The 19,335-nt window shown below is 42.4% G+C and overlaps 3 protein-coding genes across 3 annotated transcripts; 2 read left to right on the forward strand and 1 right to left on the reverse strand.

Moving 5' to 3' along the window:
• Positions 1–1,474: 1,474 nt before the first annotated feature.
• Positions 1,475–7,020, forward strand: crnkl1 (crooked neck pre-mRNA splicing factor 1). The gene is made up of 14 exons (XM_019265761.2): positions 1,475–1,636; positions 3,408–3,560; positions 3,682–3,773; positions 3,917–4,075; positions 4,161–4,327; positions 4,414–4,592; positions 4,673–4,843; positions 4,931–5,122; positions 5,221–5,280; positions 5,365–5,445; positions 5,564–5,803; positions 5,906–6,007; positions 6,102–6,350; positions 6,434–7,020. The coding sequence occupies exons 1-14, from the start codon at positions 1,589–1,591 to the stop codon at positions 6,827–6,829; spliced, it is 2,289 nt and encodes a 762-aa protein (XP_019121306.1). The 5' UTR covers positions 1,475–1,588; the 3' UTR covers positions 6,830–7,020.
• naa20 (N-alpha-acetyltransferase 20, NatB catalytic subunit) lies at positions 6,937–10,042 on the reverse strand. The gene is made up of 6 exons (XM_010742833.3): positions 9,893–10,042; positions 9,190–9,214; positions 8,314–8,404; positions 8,054–8,189; positions 7,774–7,919; positions 6,937–7,236 (listed from the first exon to the last, which is right to left on the reverse strand). The coding sequence occupies exons 1-6, from the start codon at positions 9,943–9,945 to the stop codon at positions 7,151–7,153; spliced, it is 537 nt and encodes a 178-aa protein (XP_010741135.1). The 5' UTR covers positions 9,946–10,042; the 3' UTR covers positions 6,937–7,150.
• A 1,938-nt stretch (positions 10,043–11,980) lies between these two features.
• On the forward strand, positions 11,981–14,241 carry LOC109140068 (uncharacterized). The gene is made up of 5 exons (XM_027284268.1): positions 11,981–12,154; positions 12,357–12,668; positions 12,792–13,064; positions 13,234–13,289; positions 14,182–14,241. Exons 1-5 carry the CDS (start codon positions 12,094–12,096, stop codon positions 14,239–14,241), a joined length of 762 nt encoding a protein of 253 aa, XP_027140069.1. The 5' UTR covers positions 11,981–12,093.
• Positions 14,242–19,335: the final 5,094 nt, after the last annotated feature.

Raw genomic sequence — 19,335 nt, forward strand, 5'->3', positions numbered from 1 at the left:
GTTCTTTTCAGTGAGCCGGATCATTCGACTCAGCTCACCAAAGAAGAGTTCGGCTCTTTCGACTCCCAAACAGCCATTGACTGTTGCGCATGACATTCCGGTACCGGTACTACAAACTACTAAAATGTTGACAGGAGTAAAATGACGCGTACACGGGATACTGCTCAGAGTAAAGTGACTACAGGCGGTATTCATCACCATCATTTAAGCTATTTTTGATTGAAGTTGATTACTATTTTAAGTTTCTTAAGTTAATTACCAATGAAAAAAATGTCTATCTATAATGAATATTCATGCAGATATTTTCAACCAATAACCTGTCACAACAGCAGATGAAAAGTAGCTGCAAGCTGTAAACAGTACATCAAATGTAATCGTTTATGTTTAATACTGTACATGGTCCCATTAAATAAAATGAATGAATGAATGAATGAATGAATGAATGAATGAGTTATAACTAGAACTTTATTTACAGTGGTCCCTCGTTTATCGCGGGGGATACGTTCTAAAAATAACCCGCAATAAATGAAATCCGTGAAGTAAGTTTTACAATTATTATACATGTTTAAAGGCCGTAAAACCCCTAACCACACACTTTTATACACCTTTTTACACACATTTTGTACAGTACTCCCTTAGTTAATCAGGGCGCAGAATACACGTGCGGTTCTCACTCAGCCAATCAGGACGCAGAACACAATGTTCATACTGTTACAGTACGCAAAAAAAAAGCATGCAAAATTACACTAAAAAAATCCGCAAAACAGCGAGTCCGCGAAAAGTGAACCGCGATATAGCGAGGGACGACTGTATATGTAAGATTACAAGTCTGTCACATCTAAGTTTTATTTTTGCTTTTCTGTTTCCATGCTTTTCCCTTTTGATCCTTACTAGACTATCATGTAGTTACACCCACGGTGTAAGAAGGAGAGGTTCTGCAGGTCCTTCATCCCTGCTGCTGTGTTGTAGTCTCTTGTTCATGTCAACCATTGCTATTTTTTTGTCCATTGCTATTTTTTTTTTAGTTTGTTTTTGTTTTTTTGTTGTTGTTTTTTTAAGTTTATGTTCTACCTTAGTACTTATTTTGTAAATCTGCACATTCTACTTTAGTACTTTTTGTAAATATGTAAACTGTGTTTTCCCTCCTTGACTATTTTTCGCTGCTGTAAACAAGTGAATTTCCCCGTTGTGGGATAAATAAAGTATTATCTAATCTAATCTAATGTAACTATGCTGGTGCTATGTCACTATTATACAATGTGAACTAGTCTGACTGAATTCTTTATTTGTTTGTTTGTTCTTTCAATAAAGTTTGGAGGGGGGTGAATAGAGACGGTTTTACTTTACAAAACAAAAGAATTAAAAATAAACGGCTCCTGAGCCGGTTCACTTAAAAAAGATCCGGCTCTTTGAACCGGCTCGTCCGCGGACGCCCCATCAGCGGGGCATTGTGGGTACAGTGTCACGGTGGCTCGCGGTGCTGGCTGTTAGCATTTGTAGCATTTGTAGCATTTGTAGTTTTTGTTGTCGGGACGTTTTAAAAACATTTTTTGGGACAAAATAAAAAATAAAACTGCCGGTCAGCACGATGGCGTCCACCGCGGCGGGAAAACAGCGGATCCCGAAGGTGGCGAAGGTGAGAAAATAAAAAACTACAAACATTAAAGAACTACAAGCTAAGCTAAGCTAAGCTAACAGAGAGCGCCTTAAAGTTTAAGGACGAGCTAGCTCTCATGTTTACGTTCATATCTCATGTATGTGCATATACACGTGTAGTCTGTGGCTGGATTATAGACTTTAATGTTGTTTTAGTTGAAAACACGAACTCCAATAACGGCTAACTAGGCTAAGTTAACAGCTAACGTGAAGCTAACCGTGTTAGCCTCCATGCTGTCTGTTTGTTGTGCTTCACGTTAAAACTACATCCGGTCAGTTACTGAAGCTTTTATGAACCTGGAGCTTTTTCCTCTCTGTAAAAACATGTTTGAACCTCCAGGTGTCTGCATGTTGGAGCCAAAGCTCCGAACATCACGTGGAGACAAAGACACCTCACTACAGACCTACCTGTTTTTATAGGTGACTTACATTTAGTCGATTAGCTGACACTGAAATCAGATTTTATTTGTATAGCCCGTTATGGAATTTTCTCTTTTTGGGTTACACGAGGTCACGTGTGAGCCTGGGTTACACGAGGTCACGTGTGAGCCTTGTGGTCCTCTGCAGTATTAACTGTTTGTCTTTGACTGGGTGCCACCATATCTCACTGTGATGTCCAGGGTCACAGAGACCTGTTGCTGTCTTCATAGACATAATAGATACCTGGCTGTTGACGGTCCATTAGCATGAACAGACAACAGTGTCTCCAGACTAGAATGTGTTGAAGGTGAACACGAACATGGGTAAATGCATTCCCTTTGACTATTTTGGGGCGTAAAGTATTTGTGGCGTCATCTATGAGGGTTTAAAGTCGATCCACCAGCATGAGTATGCAAGACCGACTCAGGCACTTCTGATGAACTTTGAGAGTGTCTCTAATTCTCCTTGGACAAGAGTCAATAAATAATACAGCATCAGACATCAGAGGCTCCTGAACACTTTCTGTCCTCCTGACCTCACCTTTGACCTTTGACTTCAGCAATTTCTCCACAACATAGCCCAAAGTACATTTGCCTCTGAGGGCAACTCCAGGGAAGAAGTTTAGTCAGTAACATGCATTAATGAGACATGAATGTTCAGGTGTGATAGAGATTTCAGTAAAGGAAGATGTGACTGCATCTAAAACCAATACCATGCCTGACTAAGCATAACCCAGAAAGAGACTTTTTATCCAAAGCATCATGTCCAGTTGTTGGTAGTGTTGGAGAGGAGGTCCTCTCTGAAGACAGGGTTCCCACGGGTGCTTGAATTCCTTGAAAATGCTTGAATTTTTTGTGAAGTGCTTGAAATTTGTGTGATGTCTATTTGTCAGTGTTATTGCGCTATGGTAGTTACACAATACACTGAGAATACAAGCCAATTCCCAATTAGTTAAAAATCAAAACAATCTACCACCATATGAAATAATGCTAATTAGACCCATATTATTATGCCATACAGTGGCACCGCTGCGCTTCCCATCATGGCAAACACAACTAGTAGGCTACCTATTTAAAGGTGCTGGAAAAATGGAAAAACTGGTGCTTGAAGGTGCTTGAAAAGTGCTTGAATTTGTTCATGAAAAAGGTGTGGGAACCCTGTGAAGAGCTGGAGGTCTTCAGGTACAGAGGGACGCCCCTGATCTGGTTCCAACAGACGAGGAAAGTCTGGATTGTCCTGAGCGTACGGGTGGCAGAGCCACACATGTTTGGTTCAGGACGTTTCGCTCGTGACTCCAACGTCGTGTTTAACGCCTTCCTCTTGTATTCCAGGTGAAGAATAAAGCTCCCGCGGAGGTTCAGATCACCGCCGAGCAGCTGCTGAGGGAAGCCAAAGAGAGGGAGCTCGAACTCCTGCCGCCGCCGCCGAAACAGAAGATCACAGACGAGGAGGAGCTGAACGATTACAAACTCAAGAAGAGGAAGGTCTGTGCGCACCTTTCGTGTTCTCCGCTGACGGCATGATCCAGGTTTCATGCCAGAAAAAAGGCAGAAGCTTCAGGAAGTCAAAAGTTTTGTGACAAGCCGTCGTCTGTTTTTCTTTCAGGGATTCGAGGACAACATCCGAAAGAACCGCACTGTCATCAGTAACTGGATCAAATACGCACAATGGGAGGAAAGTCTGAAGGAGATCCAGAGGTGAGTTTTCCTGCGGTCTGTCTAGCGATAAACCTTCATCTGTAACCTTATGGACCACCGCTTCATGCTGCAATTATCCTTTGAATGTTGATATTACAGGTAAACTTGGCTGTAACTCTCTCTGCTGCTTCCTCTGTTTTCAGGGCTCGTTCCATTTACGAGCGAGCGCTGGACGTCGACCACCGCAACATCACTCTGTGGCTGAAGTACGCCGAGATGGAGATGAAGAGCCGCCAGGTGAACCACGCCCGCAACATCTGGGACAGAGCGATCACCATCCTCCCACGAGTCAACCAGTTCTGGTACGAAAGACGTTAAAACGTCTTTGTTTACGGGGGAAAGTGTTTCATTAGGGAGCGCGATCAACATCTGACTGTCTTGTCACAGGTACAAGTACACCTACATGGAGGAGATGCTGGGTAACGTGGCCGGCTGCAGGCAGGCGTTTGAGCGCTGGATGGAGTGGGAGCCCGACGAGCAGGCGTGGCACTCCTACATCAACTTTGAGCTGCGCTACAAGGAAGTGGACAAAGCTCGCACCATCTACGAGCGATATATCCTTTTTGTTTTGTGTTCTGAGTTTTAAACCGATCAGATTTTGTAACCTCGGGATGATGTTTGTTCCTTAACTCCGCTGCACTCGTCATGGTTCACCCCGAAGTGAAGAACTGGATCAAGTACGCTCGTTTTGAAGAGAAGCACGGCTACATCGCTCACAGCAGGAAGGTTTACGAGAGAGCGGTGGAGTTCTTCGGAGAGGAACACGTGGACGAAAACCTCTTCGTGGCCTTCGCCAAATTCGAGGAGACGCAGAAAGAGGTTTGGTTTTTATCTTCGTCCTGAGATGCTTCATACCAGAAGTTGTTGAATCTAACTATGAAATGTCTCCTCCTCTACAGTTTGAACGGGTTCGGGTGATCTATAAATATGCTTTGGACCGGATCCCTAAACACCAGGCTCAGGAGCTCTTCAAGTATTACACCATGTTCGAGAAGAAGTTCGGAGACCGAAGAGGAATCGAGGACGTCATCGTCAGCAAGCGAAGGTTCCAGTACGAGGAGGAAGTCAAGGTATTTACAGCAGAGACATCGTGTCACGGAAACAAGCTGCTCAGGAACACGTGGAGTTTAGTCACCTGATGTTTTTTCACGTCTCAGGCGAACCCACACAACTACGACGCGTGGTTCGATTACCTCCGCCTGGTGGAGAACGACGCCGACCCCGACACGGTGAGAGAGGTCTACGAGCGAGCCATCGCCAACATGCCGCCCATCCAGGAGAAGAGACACTGGAAACGATACATCTACCTGTGGATCAACTACGCCCTGTACGAAGAGCTGGAGGTCAAGGTCGGCTCACACTCCTTTTATCATCTTTCACTACCAGTGAGCATGTTGGGGTCATAAAGTGTTTTATAACAACAAGGTGCATCTCAATTTTCCATCAGGACCCTGAGAGGACGAGGCAGGTGTACCAGGCCTGTCTGGACCTCATCCCACATAAAAAAGTAAGTTTCTATAAGACAATATCAGTCAGTTAAAGACTGTTAAGTCCACAGTGTGATGATCTATGTATCATGTTTTTGTTACAGTTCACGTTTGCTAAGATTTGGCTGCTCTACGCTCAGTTTGAGATCCGGCAGAAGAACCTGCAAGGAGCCAGAAAAGTCATGGTGAGCTTCAAAACATTAATATATATTCAGATCAACACAGAACAGACCAAACAAGGAGTAAAGTTGAAAATCTTCATAGACAGTCAGGAAACTTGACGGGCTTCGTTTCTCTCCTCAGGGCACAGCGATCGGTAAATGCCCGAAGAACAAGTTGCTGAAGGGTTACATCGAGCTGGAGCTGCAGCTGCGAGAGTTCGACCGCTGCAGGAAGCTCTACGAGAAATACCTGGAGTTCAGTCCGGAGAACTGCACCACCTGGATCAAGTTTGCCGAGCTGGAGACCATCCTGGGAGACATGGAGAGAGCCCGCGGCATCTTCGAGCTCGCCATCGGACAGCCGCGACTGGACATGCCCGAGGTATCGATGATGGATTAATTCATCAAATTTTACAGATTTGTCTCCACATTTACAAATCTACCAACGCAGTTTCTGATTTCTAACCGTCCGTTATGTTTTCAGGTGCTGTGGAAGTCCTACATCGACTTTGAGATCGAGCAGGAGGAGTTCGGAAACACCAGGAACCTTTACAAGCGGCTGCTGCAGCGCACTCAGCACGTCAAGGTCAGAACTGCTGTTTTAAAAAAGAAGTTTTACAAACCTGGAAACTTTAAAAGTCGATGTGACTCTGAATCGTCCTCCTCTTCTTCCCGTGCAGGTCTGGATCAGTTACGCCAAGTTCGAGCTGTCCATCGACGGCCCCGACCGGCTGCAGAGGTGTCGGCAGATCTTCGAGGAGGCCAACAAGAGCATGAGGAACTGCGAGGAGAAGGAGGAGCGGCTGATGCTGCTCGAGTCCTGGAGCGACTTCGAGAAGGAGTTCGGCTCCGAAAGCACCATGGAAAGAGTCAGGAAGCTGCTGCCGGAGAAGGTGAAGAAGAGGAGGAAGCTGACTGCCGAGGACGGGGTAAGAACCACGAAGAAAACGATGAGATTCGATCTGTGGTTGCAGTCGTCACAGGTTTTAATCTCTTCTCTCAATTCTTTCAGTCGGACGCAGGATGGGAGGAGTACTACGACTACATCTTCCCAGAGGACGCCGCCAACCAGCCCAACCTCAAACTGCTGGCGATGGCGAAGATGTGGAAGAGGCAGCAGATCGTGAACGAGGAGGTGGTTCCAGAAATCGCTCCAGGGGCTGAAGAGGCGACATCGTCGTCGTCATCGCCGTCACCCCCACCGTCCACCTCGGACGAAGCTGCAGCTCCTCCCGAGAACGGCTCGGACAGAAACGCAGCGGCCGAAGCAGAACAGGAAAAGACGTACGACGATCGAGACGACGATGACAGCAGCAGTGAGAGCGACAGTGACGACGAAGATGATGGAAAGAAGGAGGAGGAGGAGGAGGAGAAACCGAGCCCGAGCGGGGACGAAGATAAAGATTAGATTCATGTTTTGTAAGAACGTGTCCTCGCTCAGGGACTCGAGGGGAGCGACGTTCATCCCAGATTCATTTTTCTACCTGATATGTTTTCTAACAAAAACCAGAAAAGGAGCTGACGAGAAGTCTTTATTGTATGTTTGCTCTGCCGTCACACTGTCCTGTTGTCTCATTAAATTTTCATTTTCAATGTACAGAAATCAAAACTTGTTTGGGGAAATTAAAATTTGTACAAATCGGTGGCTCTCTGACGAAACGGTTTAATTATGTACAACGTAACCGAGCGGGAAAATGATCGTCAGGATGCAGAGAGCCACGGTCTGCTGTTATTCGATGTCTTCAGGTCTGACGGGATGCGGCAGCGGGATGATCGACTTCTTCTCCGTGTCTCTGGACAGAGCTTTCCTCATGTCTGCAACAAGAGAAGAAGAAGTCAGGTCACAGCGCCCCCTGCTGCTCCGTGTGCAGTTACATATTCATTCATTTTATAATCCAGAGTGAAAACAGGTTTCAGAGACCGTTTCTAATCTTGTATGTTGACGTGTGCACACATGACGTGAACAACCGCCTAAAATGTTACGTTATATAATAACTGGAGGTAAAATTCAAGGTTCTGAACTCTGGATCTGTTCAGGATTCAACAGTCAGCATTAAATAATCTTCTTGTCAGGAATAAATAAAACTGTGTGTAGCTGAACAGAGTCGGTCTCTGCTGCTTTTATAGTGACACATGGAGACAATTACAAACAAGCTGACTCATAGCACTAATCTGTGGATCGTTCATCCTTGATTTTTGAAAATATCAATATTAAAGAACACACAGACCAAAAAAAATGTCATGCTGAGGTCTCGGTTGAATCTCAGACTCAGAAAACTGAACCTGGTCCCTGAATCCTTTAAAGATGAAGCAGGCTGATCGCCATCGTGTTCTGAAGTTTTGATAACTCACCGTAAGCGTCTTCGTCCGGTTCTCCGTTGCTGGCTGAGTAATACTCGATGACCGTCCTGTACACGCTGTAGCCCAGACGCTTGTACATGTTCACCGCCACCTGGTTCGAGACTCGTACGAAGAGGTCCACGAAGAAACCGCCCTTCCTACGAGACGACAGTGAAAGTCACAGTTACACCAGGCAACAAGCACATCTGCAGCTCACTGATTTTCAGAATAAAAGCATCAGAAACAAACACTTGGACATGTGTTCACTCCAGGCTGTGACGATGACACGAACCTCTCTGAGATCTCCTCCAGCATCTCCATGAGTTTGGCTGCCAGGCCGAGTCGCCTGAACTCGGGCGCGACGGACAGGGCGGTCACGTGACCGTGCCACTCCTCCCGAGCCACGGATCCCTCCGCCTTCCCCATGACTGCAACACGAAAAGAACATTTAATATTCATGAGACAGTATTTACTGAAAGGATGCCACCTGACCACGAGAGGGCGCTACAGAAACAGCTGATGAAGCCTGCAGACGCTTGAAGAAGGACTTACTGTAGCCCATCAGTTCACCGCCAGGAGCCTCGGCCACGATGAAGTACTCCGGCCAGTGAGCCAGGTACTGGAGGTAAAACGGGATCCCATACTGGAGGTCAAAGGTCAAAGAAAACTACACACTCGTATATATACACTGCTTAAAAAAAATTAAAACATCAGATCCCAACAGGAAAAGAAATCAGGCTGGATATCTTCCCTGAGTGGACTGGGTAATGTGTTAGGAACCAAAGGAAATGAAAACTATCAACCTACAGAAGCTGAATTCAAAGCTAAACAATGACGCGACAGGCGAGTCCATTTTAACAAAATGTCTTTGTAGAAACTCATGATGGTACTCGGTAGTTTGTACGGCCTCCACGTCCTAATGAGACGACGGATGGTGTCCTGGGGGATCTCCTCCCAGATCTGGACTAGGGCATCACTCAGCTCCTGGACAGTCTGAGGTGCAACCAAAACACAATGACGAAGAGGTGTTCTACTGTCAGTGGTATCAGTTCCTTCATCCTCCAGAACCTGCCTGCACACTCCTGCCACATCAGGAGGAACCAGGACCCCGTGCACCATGCTGCCTGTAGTGACACTGACTCCAGCCAAATGCAAAACTGATTGGTCAGAAAAGATGTCACAGCCTCCACCTGTAAAAACATTCCTGTTGTACCTGTTGTTAATTTCATTAACACCAGAACAGATGAAAATGATTAACAACCCCCAAAAGTACTGACCTGACCGGATCGATGTCCCAGAGGTTAAACTGACTTGAAGCTGTACTCTGATTAAAACGTGTGTGTATTATCACATATGACACATGACAGCTCAACAGTTATTTACCTGGTGAAACATTTCTGATGTTTCCATTAAATAATGTGAGGATACAGTTTCTGTCAGAGGGTCCAGGTTTCTGTGGGACAAGACACAAACAAAAGTCAGCTTCAAACCTCAGTTATAATCATATTTAATGTTTTTATTTGGTTTTATGAACACTAATGTGACGACAGGCTGATTAAACTTGACATTTATTTAATTTAAACGTGCGGTTCAACAGGAAAACGACAGAACTTTGACATGAAGTGACACAAGTCCTTTAGTGGTGTTTCGGTTCAAGGAGTGACCGTGTTAACTGGTGACCCGTGGTTGTCGTAGAAACGAGAAGAGAGCGCGAGGACTGTTACCGAGGATTTAACGGACACACAAAATCAAAAAAAACAAAAAACACTCACGAGGACAGCTTCAGGTTGTCGACACGTGCCGTAACCACGACAACCACGTGTTCACCAGTTAGCACGGTCGCTCGTTGAGCCGAAACACCGGCTTAGCTTAGCTACATTGTAATCCTGGTTGTTTTTTTCACTAAACATTAAATTTCTCAGCCGGTTTGACGCGTGACGACACTTCCAGAGCATGATCACGATTCACCGGGAGTCTCAGACAGACTTTAATCAATATAATTAAAGATAAAAACAATAAAATCTGTGGTTAGCATGCTAACAGCAGGATGTAGCGGGGACAAACTGGCAGACAGAGACACGTGAAGACACATGAGGACAGACAGAGACACAGAGACAGGCTGCGCACTCACATGTTGTTGAATTTGAATAAATCATCGCAGGTGAACGGTCTTAATGTTGTCATGTTAGCTCACTGCTAACAGAGGAACCTCAGCGGCTTCACGTTAGAGGCGGAGAGGAGAGAGAGCAGCGCCCCCTGCAGGAGCGGAGGAGCTACTGCACCTCCTGTGTTTACACTGTGTCTGTACAGGTCATATGTGAAACAACACTGTAAACACACATGTCTCATTAATCATGTCTCTAACTAAACTTCTTCCCTGGAGTTTCTGTCTCTGTCGTCCAGCAGGTTCTCGTGGATCGTGGCTGCTGCTGTGGTCCTGCATGACGTCCACTACACATATTACTACTGTCAGTATTGCTGCCATATCTGCTACTGTGGTTATTTTATCAGTCATTGTAATTCATTGTCATTTTATCAGTCATTGTAATTCATTGTCATTTTATCAGTCATTGTAATTCATTGTCATTTTATCAGTCATTGTAACTCATTGTCATTTTATCAGTCATTGTAATTCATTGTCATTTTATCAGTCATTGTAATTCATTGTCATTTTATCAGTCATTGTAATTCATTGTCATTTTATCAGTCATTGTAATTCATTGTCATTTTATCAGTCATTGTAATTCATTGTCATTTTATCAGTCATTGTAATTCATTGTCATTTTATCAGTCATTGTAATTCATTGTCATTTTATCAGTCATTGTAATTCATTGTCATTTTATCAGTCATTGTAATTCATTGTCATTTTATCAGTCATTGTAATTCATTGTCATTTTATCAGTCATTGTAATTCATTGTCATTTTATCAGTCATTGTAATTCATTGTCATTTTATCAGTCATTGTAATTCATTGTCATTTTATCAGTCATTGTAATTCATTGTCATTTTATCAGTCATTGTAATTCATTGTCATTTTATCAGTCATTGTAATTCATTGTCATTTTATCAGTCATTGTAATTCATTGTCATTTTATCAGTCATTGTAATTCATTGTCATTTTATCAGTCATTGTAATTCATTGTCATTTTATCAGTCATTGTAATTCATTGTCATTTTATCAGTCATTGTAATTCATTGTCATTTTATCAGTCATTGTAATTCATTGTCATTTTATCAGTCATTGTAATTCATTGTCATTTTATCAGTCATTGTAATTCATTGTCATTTTATCAGTCATTGTAATTCATTGTCATTTTATCAGTCATTGTAATTCATTGTCATTTTATCAGTCATTGTAATTCATTGTCATTTTATCAGTCATTGTAATTCATTGTCATTTTATCAGTCATTGTAATTCATTGTCATTTTATCAGTCATTGTAATTCATTGTCATTTTATCAGTCATTGTAATTCATTGTCATTTTATCAGTCATTGTAATTCATTGTCATTTTATCAGTCATTGTAATTCATTGTCATTTTATCAGTCATTGTAATTCATTGTCATTTTATCAGTCATTGTAATTCATTGTCATTTTATCAGTCATTGTAATTCATTGTCATTTTATCAGTCATTGTAATTCATTGTCATTTTATCAGTCATTGTAATTCATTGTCATTTTATCAGTCATTGTAATTCATTGTCATTTTATCAGTCATTGTAATTCATTGTCATTTTATCAGTCATTGTAATTCATTGTCATTTTATCAGTCATTGTAATTCATTGTCATTTTATCAGTCATTGTAATTCATTGTCATTTTATCAGTCATTGTAATTCATTGTCATTTTATCAGTCATTGTAATTCATTGTCATTTTATCAGTCATTGTAATTCATTGTCATTTTATCAGTCATTGTAATTCATTGTCATTTTATCATTCATTGTAATTGTACGATATGTTTGTGTTGATTTGTTCTGTACACGTGACATCTATTGCACGTCTGTCCGTCCTGGGAGAGGGATCCCTCCTCTGTGGCTCTTCCTGAGGTTTCCTGAGATACTTTTGTCATTTTATCGTAGCTCAGCTTGCTACATTTCTCTGGCGTCATGGAAACTAAGAGACAAACCACTACACAAGACGTCCGAATCTTTAAACTGACTTCTCACTTCAGACCAGTCTTCACAACATCAGCTTCCTCTTTTTGTTTCCAAGAAGAGGGAAAGGGGAAGTGACATCGCCCTAACACAGGAAGCAGACGCAGCATCTCTGTACTAAAGCTCGACTTCAGACACTAAAGAGTCAGAAGAAGAAGAAGAGAGGCAGAATCACGATGGCTGACTTCAGATGGATTCAAGTTTCTCTGTTTGTTATCGCGCTGCTTCAGTTTCCAGGTAAGAATACATATATCACAGATATTCATGACAATAACTTTGTTACTCTTAATTCACTTGATCAAATATTTGATGAGCTCAATTTGTTGAACTGAGACGACAAAGCCTGTCGATTGTTTCTAACGTGGTGAGTTCAGTGAACTCGTCACACTAACTATGAACATAACAGACATTTTCTCATTTTCTCTGCTCGTCTTCACAGAAGCTGAAGGATTTCCCCTATTCACTGTCAGAGCTGGACAGGAAGTCACTTTGCCTTGTGTAAATGTGATAGACGGTCAGCAAAACTGTGACAGTACAACATGGGTATTCATAAATCAGAGAGCAGAAGTAGAGCTGATTAAACTTGGACAGATTGTTGAGAACTCTAAATCAGACAGACTGAGTGTTACACAGAACTGTTCTCTGGTCATAAAGAAGCTCACACATGAAGATGGTGGAGTTTACGACTGTCACCAATACAAATCAGGAGAAATACATTCATGGTATGATGTTGATCTGTTTGTTGTTACCAGTGAGTATTTCCATCATCATATTTTCAGCCCAAACTGTGAAACATCACAATAATTATGATCATAATGATGAAGTGAATTTGACTCTTGTTGTCTTTCTCTCACATTATCTCCATCTTCACCAGTGACTGAACACAAGATCAATGATCAGGTGGTGTTAAACTGCTCTGGGTGGACATATTATGAACTATGGTGTGTACAGACAGTGAAGTGGCTGTTTGAGGGTAAAGATGTGGATGAAGATCACAAAGATCTGCAGACATCACAGTCTGACTGCTCTGCCTCTGTGACCTTTACGACTTCTCATTTCATTCACACATCAAACTCTGACTTACTGACGTGTGAAGTGACTCATGGTGACAAAGTGCAGCTGTTTCCCTTCAGACTTCAGCCCTCAGGTAAGAAACCAGGTGAGAATAAGTCGAGCTGTTTAAAGTCACTTCAGACTGACGTGAATGATGACCTGAAATATTTGTTGATTTTATGGATGTGAAGTTTGAATATTACGTCATATCACAGCACGAGTTTGGTGCTCAACAGTTTGGTGACTCGTTTTCATCTGATCAGGTGACACGGCAACAAAACCAAGACCAGAACCCACAACCAAACCACCAACAGCAACAGCAACAACCAAACCACCAACAGCAACAGCAACAACCAAAACACCACCAACAGCAACAACCAAACCACCAACAGCAACAACCAAACCACCAACAGCAACAGCAACAACCAAACCACCAACAGCAACAGCAACAACCAAACCACCAACAGCAACAGCAACAACCAAACCACCAACAGCAACAACTGAGAGCAGCATGAAAAGTGGAACCATCAATGATGACTCAGCAGACCTAAAAGGTGGTGACTCATCATTTTTATATATCTGTTACTGTATTCTGTGTCTCTGTGTGGGTGGAGTTATTATTTCTATCCTGACACACTTCTGCATTGTGTGTAATGTATATATGTAACATGTGTCACTTCTCTTTTACTCTCCTCTTTGGTGAAAACCTTCACTGATGAAACTCAGAAACAAGAAGTTTGATGAATCTGGATTTTCACTGTGGAAACTAAAGTTGAATCTTTCTCTTGTCTTTTCAGGGAGAAAAACACAGATGGATGAAAACATGGTGAGTTTTTATAGTAAAGAAACAAAACAAAGAAACGGTCAAATCACTGTAAAATGAAAGTCAAATATCATCATTCAAATAAATGTCAAAACTCTACATTCACTGAGATTTCAGTTTGCAGTTTGCAGAGAATCGTCGTCATTTTACAGATGTTCACTGAATCATGATGGAGCGAGCACTCAGTGCACTTTTACAACACCTGTCACATTCAGCCATACGTTCAGGCACAATCACATTCACACACCGGGGTTCAACATCTTGCTCAAGGACACTTCAGCGGAGCTACAGCCGCCCTGCAGATCAGAGAAGTGGGATTGGGATTGGACAGTTGTCAGTTGGAGTGTTTCAGAGTGCGGCTTTGATCGTGTCCTGATGTCTTTCACAGGCGGCTGATGATGAAGATGATGGTGCAGTGAACTACGAGAACGTCACATCTTCTGTTTGAGTTTGAGCAACACCTCTGCCTCCGTCAGACTCCACCCATCAACAACTGGTACACCAGCTCAGCTGGAGAGTTTGAGAGCATGCATAGTTTTTGTCTTTTGTTCAGAACACAGCAGCTGGATTTGAACTGTCTGAACTGGAAACAGCTTTTAACTCGTTTAACTTCCTTAAATTTGCTTCTGACCAAATCATTTAGTCCTGACTTTAAGATGAACTCATCAGCTTTTAGCTTTGTTGTTGTTGTTAACATGTTTCAGAGTCCAGTGTGTGTCTGGCTTGAATGAGCTTTGAGTCTTAATGGATTCACTCAGTTAGTTTTGTCTTTATCTGACATGATAATTATATAATCTGCAAATAAAGAAGTGTTTAACAGTCGGTTCTACGCTGTGTTTGGTGGATTTTCTTTGCCATTGATTGATTGAGTCTCAGGACCACAACGATGCACTTGATGTGTAGACAATCTTTTTACTCTTCTGCCCTCGGCTAAGAGCTTTAGCCTATGCAGGCGAGTAGAAACATATGGCTTCAGTAAACCCTCGTGAGGGCGTTCTTTCAGTTTACTGAACCATTACAAAAGAATCCAATACAACACATTCAGTTTCCATGTAAAAAACATACATTCACACTTATTTCTGTGTGTAGATAACCAACCTGAGGTCTTAACATTAGCCATACATAGTATTTTGATAGCTACCCACAATGTAAATGATAACAATGCTATACTGAGGTGAATGGCGTGCCGCCTCAATAACACGAAACGCAAAATGAAAGCGTATAAAACATTCCTAATTAGCATATTTGATTTAATCTACGTGACTGCCTCATTTGACAAGCGCAAAAGTTGAGGAAGTAGACGACTCGACCAAGGAGAGCGACATGTTTTTGTACTCTGCTGCACTTTTACCTCCCGCCTAACGCACTTCCTGCTTCCCAACATACGCCACTAGGTGACAGTGTACGATTAACAACAAACTCAAAATCACTAGATTCCCTTAAAGGCACAGTAACCAGATTAGCTGTAGACTGAAAGCTTGAATCTGTTAGAAAATAAAGCTCTTTCAGGTGTGGTTCCTCGGAACCAGCAGGATGACTTCACTGATAGGTCTCAAGTACAGTCTCTGTTCGCCGTTGCGGGTTATCTGGACCTGGATCTTCCTTACCCTTCTCCTGGCTAGGAAAGGTCTTTGCAACAACAGCAAGAGGCAGTCGTTCCTGTGCTCTGCCATCTCTTAGCCAGACGACTCTCCCATTGTAGTTGGGTTTAGGTGTTTCTCCATTTGCGATGAGGTTTTGTCCACTGAGGAATTCCCTTTTCCATCGTCCCCAGAAGACATTGGCCAGATACTGTACAGTCTCCATTGTGCTTCTGAACAGGTCGCGGTCATCAAGTGGCCTGGGATGACGTGGGCGGCTGGCTGCTTTCTGTGTGAGCAGGCATGGCGGAGTAAGAATCGTCAGGTGCTCCGGGTCAGTGGAAACTGCTTGTAAGCGGGCCTTGCCTTAACAATGCAGTCACTTCCGACATAACGTCACCAGCATTCATTTGTGAGCTTGTCATAGCAGGTTTGATCATGTGTGTTCTGAGTAACCAGGCTTCTTCAGCTCCACATTCTTGCCCATCTTGGATGTGTTTGACGTGTGTCTGTCATCATTGGACGGTGTTAACCGCTCAGAGCTCTGCTGCTCTTGTTAAACACATAAAAAAAACACTTCCATCTTTGATTAGAGCTTATAGTTAGGGCTATTTTATTACTGTCATTATTGTTCTGTACACTGACATCTTTGCACGTCTGTCCGTCCTGGGAGAGGGATCCCTCCTCTGTGGCTCTTCCTAGGTTTTCTGAGATACTTTTGTCATTTTATCGTAGCTCAGCTTGCTCATTTCTCTGGCGTCATGGAAACTAAGAGAAACCAACCACTGCCACGGACGTCCGAACTCTTTAAACTGACTTCACACTTCGACCAGTCTTCACAACATCAGCTTCCTCTTCTTGTTTCTATCAGAGGAACGCATCGCTGTCAGAAACAGGCTGGCGGGATTGGATGAAAAGTATCTTGGGGAAAGGTGACATGGCACAGACACCGAGAGAAGGCAGACGCAGCATCTCTGTACTACAAGCTCGACTTTAGACACTAAAGAGTCAGAAGAAGAAGAAGAGAGGCAGAATCACGATGGCTGACTTCAGATGGATTCAAGTTTCTCTGTTTGTTATCGCGCTGCTTCAGTTTCCAGGTAAGAATACATATATCACAGATATTCATGACAATAACTTTGTTACTCTTTAATTCACATGATCAAATATTTGATGAGCTCCAGTTTTGAACTGAGACGACAAAACCTGTCGATTGTTTCTAACTGGTGAGTTCAGTGAATCGTCACACTAACTATGAACATAACAGACATTTTCTCATTTGCTCTGCTCGTCTTCACAGAAGCTGAAGGATTTCCCCTCTTCACTGTCAGAGCTGGACAGGAAGTCACTTTGCCTTGTGAAGATGTGATAGACGATCAGCAAAACTGTGACAGTACGACATGGCTATTCATTAATTCAAGTCAGAGAGCAACAGTAGAGCTGATTAGACTTGGACAGATTGTTGAGAACTCTAAATCAGACGGGACTGAGTGTACACAGAAACTGTTCTCTGGTCATAAAGAAGCTTCACACATGAAGATGCTGAAGTTACTACCTGTCTACCAATACCAAACTCAGGACGAATACATTCATGGTATGATGTTGATCTGTTTGTTGTTACCAGTGAGTATTTCCATCATCATATTTTCAGCTCAAACTGTGAAACATCACACAAATTATGATCATAATGATGAAGTAGTGAATTTGACTCTGTTGTCTTTCTCTCACATTATCTCCATCTTACCAGTGACTGAACACAAGATCAATGATCAGGGGTGTGGTTCCTGCTCTGTGTCGGACATGTGAATGGGTGTGCACACCAGTGTTGAAGTGGCTGTTTTGAGGTAATAAAGATGTGGATGAGAGATCACAAAGATCTGCAGACATCACAGTCTGACTGCTCTGCCTCTGTGCCCTTTTACGGACTTCTCACGTTCTACAATTCATTCACACATCAAACTCTGACTTACTGACGTGTGAAGTGACTCATGGTGACAAAGTGCAGCTGTTTCCCTTCAGACTTCAGCCCTCAGGTGAGGAACCAGGTGAGAATAAGTCTAGCTGTTTAAAGTCACTTCCGACTGACGTGAATGATGACCTGAAATATTTGTTGATTTTATGGATGTGAAGTTTGAATATTACGTCATATCACAGCACGATTTGGTGCCTCAACAGTTTGGGTGAACCGTTTTTCATCTGATCAGTGACACGACAACAAACAGAGACCAGAACCCACAACCAAAACACCACACACCAACAGCAACAACCAAACCACCAACAGCAACAACCAAACCACCAACAGAAACGCAACAACCAACCACCACAGCAACAACCAACACCAAACAGATGACCTCAGCAGACCTAAAAAGGTGGTGACTCATCATTTTTATATATCTTGTTATTGTATTCTGTCTCTCTGTGTGGGGGAGTTATTATTTCCATCCTGAACACACTTCTGCATTGTGTGTCATGTAATATGATTAAACATGTGTCACTTCTCTTTGACTCTCCTCTTTCAAACTGCTGAATATTTGATGTTGTCGTTCTCTTTCAGGTTTGTTGAGGTTTCATCGTGTCTGTGGGTTTAGCACTCTCATAATAATCGTGGTGGAGTCAGCATGTGGAACAAGAACTAAAGGTGAGAACTTTCACTGATGAAACTCAGAAACAAGAAGTTTGATGAATCTGGATTTTCACTGTGGAAACTAAAGTGGAATCTTTCTCTTGTCTTTTCAGGGAGAAAAACACAGATGGATGAAAACATGGTGAGTTTTTATAGTAAGAAACAAAAACAAAGAAACGGTCAAATCACTGTAAAATGAAAGTCAAATATCATCATTCAAATAAATGTAAAAACTTTACATTCACTGAGATTTCAGTTTGCAGTTTTGCAGAGAATCGTCGTCATTTTTACAGATGTTCACTGAATCATGATGGAGCGAGCACTAGTGCACTTTACAACACCTGTCACATTCAGCCATACGTTCAGGCACAATCACATTCACAACCGGGGTTCAACATCTTGCTAAGGACACTTCAGCGGAGCTAACAGCCGCCCTGCAGATAGAGAAGTGGGATGGGATTGACAGTTGTCAGTTTGAGTGTTTCAGAGTGCAGCTTTGATCGTGTCCTGATGTCTTTCACAGGCGGCTGATGATGAAGATGATGGTGCAGTGAACTACGAGAACGTCACATCTTCTGTTGAGTTGAGCAACACTCTGCCTCCGTCAGACTCCACCATCAACAACTGGTACACCAGCTCAGCTGGAGAGTTTGAGAGCATGCATAGTTTTTGTCTTTTGTTCAGAACACAGCAGCTGGATTTGAACTGTCGAACTGGGAAACAGCTTTAACTCGTTTTAACTTCTTAAATTTGCTTCTGCCAAATCATTTAGTCTGACTTTAAGATGAAGCTGAGCAGCTTTGAAGCTACAGCTGAGCTCACGTCTTCATTCAAGGTGAACTCATCTGAACTTCTGGTAGCACGAAGGTGGGGATGGCTGCGTGAGAGCTAAAATTGTCATTTTATCAGTCATTGTAATTCATTGTCATTTTATCAGTCATTGTGATTCATTGTCATTTTATCATTCATTGTAATTCATTGTCATTTTAAATCATTCATATTGTAATTCATTGTCATTTTATCATTCATTGTGATCATTGTCATTTTATCAGTCATTGTAATTCATGTGTCATTTGATCAGTCATTGTAATTCATGTCATTTTATCATTCATTGCGTCAATTCATTGTCATTTTATCAGTCATGTAATTCATTAGTCATTTTATTCAGTCATTGTAATTCATTGTCATTTTATCATTCATTGTAATTCATTGTCATTTTAATCATTCATTGTAATTATGTCATTTTATCAGTCATGTTAATTCATTGTTCATTTCTATCAGTCTTGTAATGCATTTCATTTTACATTCAATGTAATGTCATTGCATTTTATCATTCATT

This window comes from Larimichthys crocea, chromosome XI, assembly GCF_000972845.2.
Source record: "Larimichthys crocea isolate SSNF chromosome XI, L_crocea_2.0, whole genome shotgun sequence".
Lineage (NCBI taxonomy): Eukaryota > Metazoa > Chordata > Actinopteri > Sciaenidae > Larimichthys > Larimichthys crocea.